The sequence below is a fragment of the Eleutherodactylus coqui genome, chromosome 2, assembly GCF_035609145.1.
Source record: "Eleutherodactylus coqui strain aEleCoq1 chromosome 2, aEleCoq1.hap1, whole genome shotgun sequence".
NCBI classification, from domain to species: Eukaryota; Metazoa; Chordata; class Amphibia; order Anura; family Eleutherodactylidae; genus Eleutherodactylus; species Eleutherodactylus coqui.
This window is the reverse complement of record NC_089838.1, coordinates 53,624,316-53,639,732: the sequence shown is the minus strand read 5'-3', so window position 1 is coordinate 53,639,732 and position 15,417 is coordinate 53,624,316. Positions and strand designations below refer to the sequence as shown.

At 42.3% G+C, this 15,417-nt stretch overlaps 1 protein-coding gene across 1 annotated transcript in view; it reads left to right on the top strand.

The window, feature by feature from the left end:
- The window catches only part of USP18 (ubiquitin specific peptidase 18), a 51,642-nt gene that overhangs the window by 23,846 nt on the left and 12,379 nt on the right, over nt 1-15,417 (top strand). The window contains exons 6-8 of the mRNA XM_066589788.1: nt 90-236; nt 567-659; nt 1,297-1,464. Of these exons, the coding sequence (XP_066445885.1) occupies nt 90-236; nt 567-659; nt 1,297-1,464 (408 nt within the window). The remainder of the gene's footprint in view (nt 1-89; nt 237-566; nt 660-1,296; nt 1,465-15,417) is intronic.

Sequence of the window (15,417 nt, the reverse complement as noted above, 5' to 3'; positions counted from 1 at the left end):
AAACCTCCCTAGTACCACTATAAAACTAGAGAGTTGCACCCCACAACTGTCAGACCCCCAACTCATCTATTATTTGAATCCTGGTGCAGGAGGAGAAGCTGAGGGCGCTGTATGCCATCTCGCTGGAGGAACAGGTCACATGCCACAGGTGCCGCCACCAACGCTTCACCCACTGTGAACTCAAATCCCTCCCACTCAGAGTTTCTCACTCCAAATATCACCGAAAATTGAAGCTGGTGAGTGAGACCTAAAACTGCGATTTATTACCCCGGACGTCTGGGAGGGATCAAACCAAGTGCAAAGGAAAAGTGGAGTAGTCACCTGTAGCAGCCAATCAGATTCCTGCTTTCATTTTCCATATAGTGTGCAATCTTACTGGTTTCTATGGCAACTGCTCCATTTTTCCTTTGCACCAGTTTTGATACATTTTCATTGTTCATCCCCTCCCCCATCCGTTCCGTGCCCAGCAGCAGGATATCATGCTGCGATTCTCTCTAGCACCGCTATATGTGAATGGTGCATGTACCATGTGACCCTCTGAAGGCTGTTGTCTCCATGTTTGTCAGGAGGGGGCACTCTGGAGATATTTCCGTCTCAAGGAGTTATATGAAGATGAGACTTTCTGCTCGAAGTGTGAAGAAAACAGTTGTGCGAGAAAGGTAACCGCAAGGCAATATTCTAAGCCCCGCCCCTAGATGGCAAATCCTAGATTTAGGTTATGAGCTGTGGGGCCGTCAGAGCATGCTAGGACTTGTAGTTTTGCAAGGTGGGGTTCAGGGCTACAGGGAAGATCATTGTGGATATCCAGTGTCATTAGCCAGGCATAACTGACCCGAGGACCGCCCGATATATGTGTTAAGAGTAGGGATGAGCGAGTATACTCGCTAAGGCACTACTCACTCGAGTAATGTGCCTTAGACGAGTATCTCTCTGCTCGTCCCGAAAGATTCGGGTGCCGCCGCGGGGCGGGGAGCTGCGGGAGAGAGCAGGTAGGAACGGAGGGGAGATCTCTCTCTCCCGCCCGCTCTGCCCCGCTCCCCGCCGCAACTCACCTGTCAGCTGCGGTGGCACCCGAATCTTTCGGGACGAGCAGGGAGATACTCGGCTAAGGCACATTACTCAAGCGAGTAGTGCCTTAGCGAGTATACTCGCTCATCCCTAGTTAAGAGGATAGCTGAATGATAAATGTGTCCATCCACTGACAGCAAGCAGAGATTTTGGCCATGGTGAAAACTTGTACTAGTTTATGATAACTTCTCCCCACACGCTGGACGCTGTTTGTCTGATTGTTTGCAGGTCATACGGCTCTGTTCTCTGCCACGCACATTAACCATTCACCTAAAACGTCTCTATAAAACAGGTTCCCAGGTACAGAAGGCAAACGGAACGTTCTCCTTCCCACTAGTTCTAGATCTGCTTGAGATCCTAAGCCCGGAACAACTTCCAGAAGACGAGCGGTCAACGGTAAGAAAGACGGACAATAGTGAGTTGGGGTGATAGTGTTAAATGTCGCAGGACAGCGAAACGCGTAAAGGGGTACCCAAAAGCAACAGAAATCATCTTCCGATGGGCGGGTATTGCAACTACCGCTAGTTGAATGTCACAGAACCCTTCTGAGGTGGTATGATGCCAGCTGACATTGTTGTGGTAGGTTGCGTTCGTCTCCAGGTGTTCCTGTTTTAGCCTATTTGCTTAAACTCTTAAGGATGCGGCACTTTTTTCCCCATTTTCGGGTTTTTCTCCACCCCTCCCCCTTCTCTTTTAAAAAATAATAATTCTTGAGCAATTCATCGTCGTAGATGTCTGGGGGTTTATTCTATGGGTCAGTATGAATATTACGATACCAAATTTATATATATATTCTTCTGTACTAATTTTATTTTTTTCTAAAAATATTTAATTTTTTTATTATTTGTAGGACGTCCTGTAGTTTTTATTGGTACCATTTTGGAGCATGTACGACTTTATGGCTTTTCATAAATTTTTTTCTTGGCGATGGGGTGACCAAAAAAGCGTAATTGTGGCATTCTTAATTTTTTTTCTTGATGAAGTTCGCTGTGCAGGGTAAATAGTGCGTTACTTTGTTAGATTGGACTTTTATGGACGCAGCTATACCAAATATGTTTTCTCGTTTTATTATTTAGATTCTCCTAAAACTATCGCAAAGGGTTTTTTTTATCTTCTATTACCTTTTATTTTTTTGAATAATTAATAAAACTTTTTAAAATTCTTTTTTTTCCTTTTTTTTTCTTGTCCCTACAGTGGACAAGAACTTGCGATAGTTTAATCACTCCTGCAGTATGATGTAATGCCGTAGCATTACATTATATCACAGTCTGTCAGGCAATCTATCATGGCAGCCTTATCACAGGGGGCAGTGGGGGACGCCTGAACATCAATCGGGGCATTTAAATGCGGAATTGACATTTAACGGGTTAAAAACTGCGATCAGCGGCGCGGCTTATCGGAGCTGTTGCGGGTGGGTGTGAGCTATAAGAAACAGCTGGCATTCTATGGAGCGGGATTGACCCACGATCCCCCTGCATACATACCCTGTACGTCCTATAAGGTAAAGTCCCCTGGTGCAAGCACCGAGTCATGACGACTCCTAGGGTGACGTCACATTGTGACGTCTTTTTGGCAGACTGTTTTTGCGGGGAGGTTTGCCATTGCCTTCCCCAGTCATCTTTTACCTCACAGCAAGCTGGTTACTTATTTTACCAACCTCAGAAGGATGGAAGGTTGAGTCAACCTTGAGACGGCTGTGGCGTTAAGCAATTTTTGACAAAACAATGTATCACACCCTCACCCCATCATGCTCCATCCAATTTTGTTTTCTATAAGTGCTTGTAGCAGTGGAAAAGGAAACAAAATGGCACAGTTGCAGATTGTTCATATGAATTGACCATCACAAAATAGACAAAAAGAAACAACTTGTTGAAAAACAAAAAATTGCTGGAGCCGAAAGCAACCGTCCCCAAGAACGTCAGCTGTCATACCCCCTCAGAATTTCGCTGACATTCACCTAGTGACAGTAGTAGTAACGCCTACCTGAAGACAATTTCTGTTTCCTTTGGGTACCCCCTCATACACTAGTAGAAATTGAAAGTGTCCTGCCCAGACAGAGGACTGTATTCAATGAAGAGGTGCCCGAGAAACTTGTGCACAACGAGGGGGAAGGCAAATAGCTTCTTAATGCAAAGCTCCAATGATGACTAGAGTGATACATTGAAGTCTCTACCGAGCAGGCCTGCTTACTGTCTGTCTGTAATTGTTTGTGTGTGCACACTTTTTTTTTACTGAATACTTTCCTCACTTTCAAACTCCAGTGTCCTCTTCATGGTGATGGTGGTACAGAGATTTCCAATGTCTATCACTAATTGTTACGGTATACTACCCTTGATACACCATCCTGCGTGCCCTAGATCTCACCCACAACCCCTGTTTCTGCCTGCTTGCCTCCACTCCTGGCTAACCCGAGGCAGGCAACTGGGCAGTACTCTCACTAGGGACCGGAAAGGGACGCTGGCGTATCTGGATGGAAAGGGTAGAATTAGAATACTGACAGAAAAGGCAGATGTAAATAACCAACACGAACAATACTAAGCAGAACTGAGGCAGATGGAAAAACCTGGCAGACAATAGCAAAGTATAGCAGACAAGATGACAGAGGCAGGAGACCAACAGAGGCAGACTAGCTAGCAAACTGAGGGAAACCAATAACTGGCAGTGATTGCAAGTCTCTGCCCGACCTTTAAACAAAAGTGTCTGCCCAGGGGCAGAGAGAGGGAGACAGCCAACTCCCAACAGAATGTAATAAAAGGGAGCTCGTGCACGGCACCTGCACTCACTGCTGCGCGTCACCAGCACCACGCCAGCCCGCCACCTGCGCCCCTGGACGACAAGCCATGGGGAGCACGCCCCAACCGCGGGACCCCACACACCGCCGCCCCGGGAGGACCAGCAACTGCCGCATGGCAACATTACCGCCCCTCTGACGAGGGACCTCCGGGACCCCCCCAACAAGTCCAGGCTTATCCGGAAACAGACGGAAAAGCCGCACCAACACTGGGGCATGGACTTCACGTGCAGCCACCCAGGAATGATCTTCAGGACTGAAGGGACAAAAGGTTTCAACAATAACTTATGAAAAACCCTATGAACCCTCCATGTAGCTGGCAAATCAAGTTCATAAGCAAGCGGATTTACTACCTGCGTGATGACAAAGAGACCCACGTAACGCGGCGCCAGTTTCAAAGAACCTTCAATTTGAGATTTCTAGAAGACAAATATACCTTCTGACCCATCCTGTAAGGTTCAGATACCGACATACACCTCCCACTACGCAACTGCATACGAGCCCCCGTTGCTTCCAGGTTCTTCTGTACCCCCTGCAGCGCATCTGTGGCGACATCAGCTGCAAGACAGGCCAACGGAGTAGAAATAGCTGTAAGGAAGCGACGATGCTGACCATATACGCAAAGGAATGGAGATACCCCAGTGGAAGAACAAGTATGGTTGTTTAGTGCAAACTCTGCAAACGGCAGGAATTCTGCCCACTAATGAGCCTTTTTGCTAGCAAGCAACCGTAAATATTGCATTAAATCCTGGTTTTTCAACTCAGTCCGACCATTAGTTTGCGGGTGGAATGCTGATGAGAAGGAAAGCAACGTTCCCAGGTTTCTACAGAAGGCTCGCCAAAGTTTCGCAACAAACTGAACACTGCAATCAGATACAATGTTCTCGGGAACCCCATGTAGGTGAATGATTTCTTTTACAAAAATCATGGAAAATTCTATCGCAGAAGGTAGCTTCTTTAACGCCACGAAATGTGCCATCTTGGAGAAACAGTCTACCACAACTAGGATAGTGGTGAACTTCTGAGACTCAGATAGATCAGTGATAAAATCTACCGATAAATGCGACCACGGACGAAAAGGCACCGGTAACAGTCTCAGAGGCACCTCTGGACGACAACGCCGACTTTTACCGCGTGCATAGACAGAGCATCCCTTAACAAAGCCGCAAATATCCCGAGACATTCCTGGCCACCAGTAGTGTCTAGTACAAAGATCCAGAGTCCCCTGAGCCCCCGGATGGCCTGTGAGAACAGATGAGTGAGACTCTTCAATGATTCTGAAATGCTAGGTCTCTGGCACAAACCATCTGCCCTCCGGCACCCCCGAGGGAGCGTCCTGCTGGCAATTTTGTAGATGAGGAACGAGATCAGATTCTACAGCTGCCACCACAACCACAGGTGCCAAGATATTCTCGGGAACCACTGTCTCACTTTCCGGCGAACCGAAACTCTGTGAGAGGGCATCTGCCTTCACGTTCTTCTCCCTTGGAATATATGTAATGACAAGGTTAAACCTGGCGAAAAACAATGCCCACCTGGTCTGACGAGCCGTGAGTCTCTTAGCATTGGCGAGATATACCAAGTTTTTATGATCAGTACACGGTAATGGGATGCTTTACCCCACTCTTATAGAGACCACTTAATCACTAATAGCTCATGATTACCCATGTCGTAGTTACGTTCCGCTGAACTGAACTTCTGCGAGAAGAACGCACATTGACTATACCCAGGTCTCCAGTTGACTTCCTGAGACAATACAGCCCCCACCTCAGATGCATCGACCTCAATGAAGAACGGTCACCGCGCGTCAGGCTGTACTAGCACCAGGGCAGCAGTAAACTCCCTTTTGAGACGACTAAAAGCTTCTAGGAACTCAGGCAACCATCTTACCAAGTCAGCACCCTTCTTGGTAAGATCGGTCAGGGGTTGAGCAATAACAGAATAATTCTTAATAAATCTACGGTAGAAATTTGCGAAATCTAAAAACCGCTGGAGAGCTTTCAGGTTATCTCGTCTGACCCATTGGGAGATTGCTGCGACTTTATCAGACTCCATTTGAAACTCCGTGGGTGAAATCACATAACCAAGGAAAGACACTTGTTTAGTACCAAAAATGCATTTCTCCAACTTGACAAAAAGTTGGTACTCACGCAAACGGGTCAGAACCAGCCTCAGGTGCCGCACATGTGAGTCCCAGTCTGGGAAGTACACCAGAATGTCACTGAGATATATAACCAAAAAATACTCCCAGGAAGTCGTGGAAGACTGCGTTCATAAATCCCTGGAATACAGCGGGGGCATTACAAAGTCTGATGGGCATGACTAGACATTCAAAATGTCCAAACGAGGTGTTGAATGCGGTCTTCCACTTATCACCCTTCAGGATGCAAATTAAATTGTAAGCCCCCCTCAAGTCCAATTTGGAAAACCAGTGGGCCCCTACCACCTGATTCAATAAGTCAGGAATCAGGGGCAAGGAGCACTGGTTCTTCACTGTAATTTTATTCAAAGCCTGATAATCCACACAAGACCTCTATGTCCCATCCTTCTTCTCTACAAAGAAGAGATCTGCCCAGGCAGGGGAACTGGTCGGCCTGATATGTCATTTGGCCAGAGACTCTGACATATAGGACTTAAGGGAGACAAAGTCTCAGACGGTTTCTTGGAAAATACATCATGAAAATCGGACAAATACTTAGGAATAAGTATGGCATCTGCTGAACACATGGATATAGTAGCTAAGTGACTATGACAGGAGAACCCCCAATGTGTCAATTCCCGAGTGGACCAATCAAAATTGTGCGGTGCCAACCAGGGCATACTGTGAGGATTATACCAAGCACTACCAAGCACTACATCAACAGATATCCTTTTCATTACCCAGAACAACAGATTCTCAGAATGGGGAACACCCACAGTGAACTGTAACATGGGAGTCCTCCATTGTACAATCCCTGCAGGCAGAGGGGTAGAATCAATACTAGTGAAGCGGATGGGAATTTTTAACGCCGAGAATTCAGTCATCAAAGGTCTGACAAAACTTAAACTAATCAAATTGGCGGCAGCACCCAAATCAATAAAAGCTTGACCGGACCGAGTGAAATTCCGGAAGCCAATCTGACAAGGCACCAACAACTTGGGGAGTACCTGTGATCCTAGGCGATCCTCGCCTAGGATCTGAAGTTTTGCACGAGCACATAAACTTTTGTGATTGCATTTGCATGGCTCCTCCTTATGTGAGTACAGAGAGTGGTTACTCAGTGGACACAGGAAGACTCCAGTACTTGTGTGGATAGCAGCTACTGTAGACAAGCAACTGCAGCATGGATCCAAGCAGTAGTACAGACAATCACGCCATGAACAATTATAAGCTAATTGCTTGAAGCTGGGTTGCATTCCCGGACCCCCATGCAGTGTGTCCCGTTATCTTGTTTGTACTGCCAGCAGCGACTAACCTGGTATACTGCTAGATGCAACCGGACACATAGTAACATAGTATGTAAGGCTGAATAAAGACAATGTCCATCTAGTTCAGCTTGTTTATCCTCCTATGTTGTTTATCCAGAGGAAGGCAAAAACCCCAAGAGACAGCAGCCAATTAGCCCTAATAGCAATCAGACTATTCCCTGGATTAACCCCTAATAGTTCCTACCTGCCTGTATACCCGGATTAACTTCCACAGTCTCACTGCTTACATCGCTCTTACAGTAAAGAACACTTTTCTGTGTTGGCGATAAAATCTGCTTTCTTCTAGATGTAGCGGATGCCCTCTCATTACCGTCGCAGTCCTGGGTGTAAACAGATCATGGGAGAGATCCTTGTATAGTCCCTTCATGTGTGTATATATATATATATTTTTTTTTTGATAACTCATTTTTATTTACATTTTCATAGTATACAAACATGAGCATATTATAAATAGAACTCAAAAAGAAGACCGCACAGCATATATTACTCTTACAGATAAATTGCTGTGATTGATTATAATACAATACTGAACAATTTCCATAGTTTATGTAAAGATGATTAACTCTCAGTCGTCTATATGTCTTCAAACATTTTATTCCCCTCTTCCCCCCTCCCTCCATATCCCTTTATTAATCAACATTTTTATTAAACAAATAACATCTAACTGAATATAACTATCCCGCTTTGTATCCCCCTAGCGACCTCCTCCCTTCCCCAGTCAGTCACGTTACTTTCAATAATCCTAGTCTGTTCACATTATCATTATTATGGTACCAAGTAGTGTTGGTGAACTGTGACATACATTCTATAATTTCCCTGTGGCCAAGAAATTTTTCCATGAAATCCCTCCACTTTTCGAAAAACTTAGGGGCTTGAGATTCCACACATCGCTCAATCTCAGTTCTTTCCATTTTCAGGAGGTGTTTTAACTGTTGTAAGAAATCATTTATACCCGGGGGTTTGGGTAGCAGCCAGTTATTCAGAAGACACCTCTTGCCGATCAGAAGTATGGTATGTGTCATATTGACCTTTCTCATCTGTTCTGGAAATTGGTGACGTAAAAATACTTGTGGTGTTAATTGCTGGTTCTGACCCCCTATGTATTGCACCAACTTTTGGATCTCAACCCAGTATCTACTTATCTTTGGGCATTGTCAAATGCCATGTAAGAAATCCGATTTTAGGCGTGATGCATCTAGGGCAACCTTGCAACCTTGTTGGGCCATTTGGATTCTGCGGTTTGTCAAACCCATAAATTGCTCTGTGGATTATTTTAAAATATGTTTCCCGCCACTGTTCATTTGAGATCGCCTTTCTCACAGAGATCCAGCTCTTAATCATTCCCTCGGGAAGTTCCGGGTCCTGTAGGTCGCGGGAATATTTTTTGAACAAGTTAGAGCTGTACTCCGTAACCCACCCCTCTCTAAATTTGTTATATAAAACAGAAATTGACTATTTATGTGAGAGATTTTTAACTAGTGTATCGATAGGGTTAGCTATTGCCTCCTTTGTTATATCGGTTAGTCTTTTCTGTAAGAAGTTTCGTACTTGGGCATATGAGAGGAAATGTGACGTCGGTAAATTGTGTTCTATGCACAGCTCCCGAAAAGACTTATATCTAGGAGCTTCTGGGTGTATAAGGTGTTGAACTTTTATGATACCCCTCTGTCGCCACATTTTGAACATTTTGTTTTCCCTTCCCTCTTTAAATTTTGGGTGATTCCACAAGTCCATATGTTTGGAGATTTTAAATGGCAGCTCATATGTCCTACGGGCTATTTTTCAGGCTGCTATAGTGTCTCTAGCCAATATAGAATGTTTACTTTCAATAGGAAGATTAGAAAAACCTGTATGCAAGAGGGCGTTTAAGCTTCATGGGTTGAATAATTCCGCCTCTAAGTCATTATTAGAAAAATCGCTACATCCCCTTATCCAGTCCAGAGAATGTCGCATAAGGCTAGCAACATTGTACATACAGATATCTGGGAAATTTACTCCACCTTCACTCCTAGGGAGCATCAATTTTTTCAGGGCAATACGTGCTCACCTCCGAGACCACATAAAGGTCATGAATGCCGTGTGCAATTTCTTCAAGTTGCACCTTTGTAGTAAGAGGGGTATTGTCTGCAGAGAGTAAAGGAGTCTTGGGAACCTAACTATTTTAATTAGGTGACATCTGCCCAGAAGGGAGAGAGGGAGATTACCCCATCCATCCAATTCTTTTATTATCTTTAGTATCAATGGGGGATAGTTTAGAGAGTAAAGGGATTCTGGTCTCTTGTTTATATTTATTCCCGAGTACTTAATACTATTTTTGACTATACTGACAGGACAGCTTTTGAGATCTATGCCAGTGAGTTTGCCATGGGGGGATATGTCCAGCAATTCACATTTAGTAGTGTTTACCTTGAAACCTGATTTCTTCCCAAAAGATTCTAATATAGCAAAAACCCGTGGCAAATCAGTGTGTGGACTACCAAGTGCCAACAAAATATCATCCGCAAATAGCATTGTCTTGACCATTTTGTCCCGGATCTTGATACCTTCGATCCCTATAGTCCCTTCTAGTAGTCTTGCTAATGGTTCTATTGCAAGGTTGAATAAAAGTGGCGAGAGCGAGCATCCCTGTCATAGATAGGAGCAGAAGAGTCCTATAAAGCCCATCCTGTCCATCACTACTTTTAGCCACTTCCACTAGACATTATCGAATGCCTTTTCTGCATCTATTGCAAGAAGAGCCAGAGTGGGATGGGAAGAAAGGTGTAATTTTATGTCATCAAGCACTGTTAAGATTTTCCGAATGTTCATGATGGCCGAGTGTCGTTTTGTAAAGCCAGTTTGCAATGGGGAAATTAAATCATAGCCTTAATAGATTTGACAGATCTTGAAAAAGAAAGTGGTCATACATATGAAACACAACAGCAAGAAAGAAATAAAGTGGATTTCAGGATCTCAAATCCAAAGTTCTATCCTATTGAATCTGATCATATGAGTGATTTTCAGTTCGTGCTAGAACAAGAACTTCTGGATTTAAAAAGGAAAGAAGAAAAAATTGCAAAGAATAAAGATAACCTAACATCTAAAGAGAGAAAGGAATTAAAAGCACTAACTGACAACGAAAATATAACCATAAAAAAATCAGATAAGGGAGGTAACATTATAATAATGGACTCTGCATTTTATGCCGCGCAAATTAACAAAATCCTGACCAATGAGACTGTTTATAAGAAAATGGAAGTGGATCCAACGGACGAATGTCTGAAAGAATTGAAAAATCTTGTATTAAAAGGTCTCAATATGGGCTTGCTGGATGACAGAGAAGCCAATTTTTTGGTTCCAGAAAATCCAACTATGGCCGTCATTTATGGACTACCTAAAGTCCACAAACAAATTTTTCCTCCTCCCTTCCGACCAATAGTAGCAGGGATCGGCTCACCCTGTGAGCGTCTTAGCTCGTGGGTGGACCGATCCCTGCAGGCTTTGGTCGGGAGGGTACCTGGATATTTACGTGACAGTAAAATGGTTATACAGCAATTAGAAAAATTCAGGTGGGATCTTAATTCATGTTGGATTGTATGTGATGTGGTTGATTTATACTCAAGCATACCGCACCATGCGGCCCTGATGGCTATCAAATATCATTTAGATTTTCACAGCAATTATACAATGGAATTGAAAGAATTAATTTTATTATCTATTGAATTTTTTCTCACATAATTTTTTTGTGTTTGACAGTAAATATTATTTACAAATATCGGGAGCACCTATGGGCTCTCGTTTCTCACCAACTATTGCAAATTTAACAATGAGTTTTTGGGAGACCAAGTTTATTTTTTGTTGTGATAATCCATTTAAGGACCGCATGGTGTGGTATGCTCGTTATATTGATGATATTATCATCATTTGGATAAAAAAAGCACAGGAGGATATGAACATCACTTTGAAAGAGTTTGGTGCTTATATTAATGAAAACAGGTATAATCTGAAATTTACCAGTGAATGGAAGGAAAATACTGTATCCTTCTTGGATCTAACTTTGATAGGATCTAATATGGATGGGAAAATTAGTTTCAAACCCTTTAGAAAGGAAACTGCAGGCAACACAATATTACATGCACGTAGTGCACATCCACAACACGTGATTAATGCAATACCAATGGGAGAAATGATTAGAGCCAAGAGATCTTGCTCTTCAAATCAAGATTACAAAAAAACAGAAGTTGAAATAACCAATAGATTGAAAGAAAGAGGTTATAAAAAAAGTCTCCTTGAGAAAGCATCCCGTAAAATGGAAAAAAAACATAGAAATCAATTGTTAGTAGATTCACATAATAAAAATAGAAGTGGAGACAATCCACTAGTGTTCTCTACAAGGTCCAGTGAACAGTTTTACAGCATTAAAAAAACATTTTTGAAATATTTGCCTGTACTGTACCAAGATAAAATAACTAGAGACATTCTAAGTAGGGGGGTAAGGGTAGTAGCTAAAAGAAGTAGAAATCTATATGACACGCTATCTCCTAGTTCCTTCTCCTCTAAAATAACTAGTACCAACAAAAACTGGTTAACACATAATGGATTTGTAAAATGTGGAAGTGCAAAATGCAGTACATGCAAATATGCTCACAAATGTAATAGTTTCTGTGATAGCTCTGGGGTAAAACATTTCCAGATAAAGGGATATATGAATTGCAATTCCTTTAACATAATCTATATGGTAATGTGCACAGAATGTAAACTCATGTATGTAGGTTGCACTATACGCAAACTACGAACGCGCATGACAGAACATATTAGAAATGTGGAAAAAGGTAATAAAAACCATTCAGGAGTAGCGAAACACTTTATAGAAGTCCATGGTGGAAGTATGAAAAATTTTATATATTTTGGAATAGAAAAGATAACTAAACAAAGAAAACAAAAAGTGGATCGCTCAGCAGTACTTAAACGGGAAGGTTATTGGATACTCACCTTAAATACCAGGCAACCAGAGGGGTTAAATATAAAAACTGATCTATTATATCTGTATTAAGGCTGTTAATAAAAAATTTTTGGTTGCAAACTAATAAAATGAATAAAGCATCACACACTGGAGGGATAACAATATATTAAAAATTCAATGGGTCTCCTCACACGTAGTCCATATACCATCGAAATATGGTTATAGTATGTTTAATATCTAGTCATTATCAAACAAATATTCATTTACGAACATAAATATGGAAATGACTTAGGCGGCCTGCAGACGAGCGGGTTGGATCCGGCAGCGAGAATTCTCGCCGCGGGACCCGAGCCGAGAGCCTGCAGGGACGAGCATATACTCACCCGCGCCTGGCGGCCCCGGCTCTTTCATGTGCCGGCTGCCGCGCAGCCGGCGCACGTGCAGACCGGAGCCGGCGGCCGGGTGAGTGCGAGCCCCGCACAAAAATAGGACATGCCGCGGTTTTTTTGCCGCGCGAGATTTCGCACGGCCAAACCGCGGCCGTCAGCATAGGAGTGCGTATTGTAATGCACTCCTATGCAAACTTTCAGTGGCGGAAATCCCGCGGTAAATACCGCCGCGGGATTTCCGCCCGTGTGCAGGCGGCCTTAGTCAAATAAGATTCCAGGACTGTTTTACTCCCAATAGATCTTTATGCGATTACAGTACGATAACACTGCGGTTATGACATGATAAATATACAAACATTAAAAACTGAATACTAACTTATGTATCACGATATAGAGATGGTTCCAGAATAAATTCCAATAATTGTCGTTTCCATGCGGTTTGCATGCGATTACGATGCGTTTGCATTATAGTTATAGCACAACAAACATGAAACCATTTAGAGTTAATGTTTACCCAATAACCTAATCACGGAGTTAGTTCTAGAAAGGATTCTGAGCACTTTTTCCTCTCTTGCATTTCTTTTGCGATTATATTGCAATTATATTGCGGTTATAACATAATAAGCATGCAATTATCAATGAATAAATGTCTTTTTACGAATTATATACTAAGATAGTTTTAGGGAAGGTTCTCGGAATTTTTACTCTCTTGCGGTTTTTGTGCGTTTTAATTGCGGTTATTATAAAATGCATGTAAAATCAATTTGAATTATATGTTTATTTGTAAACCAAAACATAGTAATAGATTCAGAGGATATTTGAAGTGTTTTCTCTCTCGTGGGTCTCTTATATGGCCTTAATGCGACCACATTATGACAGTGTGTTATTTAATACATATACTAATGTGCCAAATATATTTTTTTATTGCAACAGTTTATTGTATAAGTTAGTTATTGATGGTTTTATTGTTTTCACACACAGAATAAATTCTATGAAATGTTTTCAGTCACAACCAATGTTGAATATATGTCATAATATGATTTAAAAAGGAATTTTTGATGCATAATATGACTGCATTTAATGAAAGGTTTATAAGTGCCACAAGGGTTTTGCATTTGATATACAAAGAGTCAATTACTTAGTAAGGTTTGAGCAGCAGGTTCTTTGGGAAGTGAACCGGCAGCAAACCAAATGTAATGAAGGAGTTAACATATCAGGTAGTTTGAATCAGTATTAATTGTTTTTAACCTATAAATCAGTAAACCATGCAACATACATTGAAGTGAACAAGGTATTACGCCGAAACGCGTTCTTGTTGTACCATGTACCTGATTGCACAAGCCTAAGAAGCAAATAAAGCAAAGAAAATTCATCTAACGTGTCCGGATTCCTTTGTATCCACTGTCCTGTCATAGATAGGAGCAGAAGAGTCCTATAAAGCCCATCCTGTCCATCACTACTTTTAGCCACTTCCACTAGACATTATCGAATGCCTTTTCTGCATCTATTGCAAGAAGAGCCGGAGTGGGATGGGAAGAAAGGTGTAATTTTATGTCATCAAGCACTGTTAAGATTTTCCGAATGTTCATGATGGCCGAGTGTCCTTTTGTAAAGCCAGTTTGCAATGGGGAAATTAAATGGGGCATGATATTGGCAAGGCGATTTTCCATAATTTTTGCCATCAACTTTAGGTCGGTATGGATTAAGGAGATTGGTCCGTACGGTTTTGCATCCTTAGGATCTTTTCCGGGCTTGGGTAACAGTTTAATATGGGCTGTGTTCATCTCAGAGGGAATGGGACTGTCTCGCATATACCCATTAAGCAAGGTTTCAAGTAGTGGGGCAGTCTGGTCTTTTAAGATCTTGAAAAACTCAACCGAATATCCATCTGGTCCCGTGGCCTTGTTATTTCCCAAATTTTTAATACACTCCTTAATTTCTGTTAGATCTATGGGGGCATTTAGTTCCAAGTTTTGTTCCTCAGTCAGCGAGGGCCAGGTTATGTCTGAAAACATGTCCTCCACCCCCTCCACTCCCGATTGTGACTGCGAATAGAGTGTTGAGTAAAACCTGAAGAATAAGTTATTAATTTCTTGAGGATTAAACTGTAGTTTTCCTGAAGTGTCTTTCAAGCCTACAATATTTGATCTCTGAAAGGGCCCTCTTGCTAAATTAGCCATTATTTTCCCTGCTTTGTTACTGTATTTAAACAGTTTTGCTTCTTTTCGCGAATATGATAGCTGTTCTCTTTTGTGAAGCCAAGATTCATAGGACTCCTTTGCTGTCATCCATTTCTGCTTGTTATGGTCATTTGGATTTCCCTGGAACTTAGTGTAAGCCTTGCGTAATTGTGCACTATATTAGCTTATTTTATCCATAATATTTCTTTTTAAGGCTATCACATATGCAATTATCCTGCCTCGGATTACGGCTTTGGCCGCGTCCCATAACAACTGGGGATTATTTGCGTGTTCTTCATTATCAGACATATATTCTAAGCACCATCCCCTCAGAAAAGCACAAAAAGTTTCATCCTCTATCAGATATAATGGGAATCTCCACAAGTAGTCAGTACCTCTCGGGACCCCCTCTCTCAGAGATAGCACTACTGGAGCATGGTCTGAAATTACCATCTCCCCTATGAAAATACTAGATATTTTGAGTATCAAGTGGGGTGTCACTAGCATATAATCTATTCTGGACCATGAGTTGTGTGCATGCGAATAGTGTGTGAATTCACGTCCCTCCGGGTTGAGCTC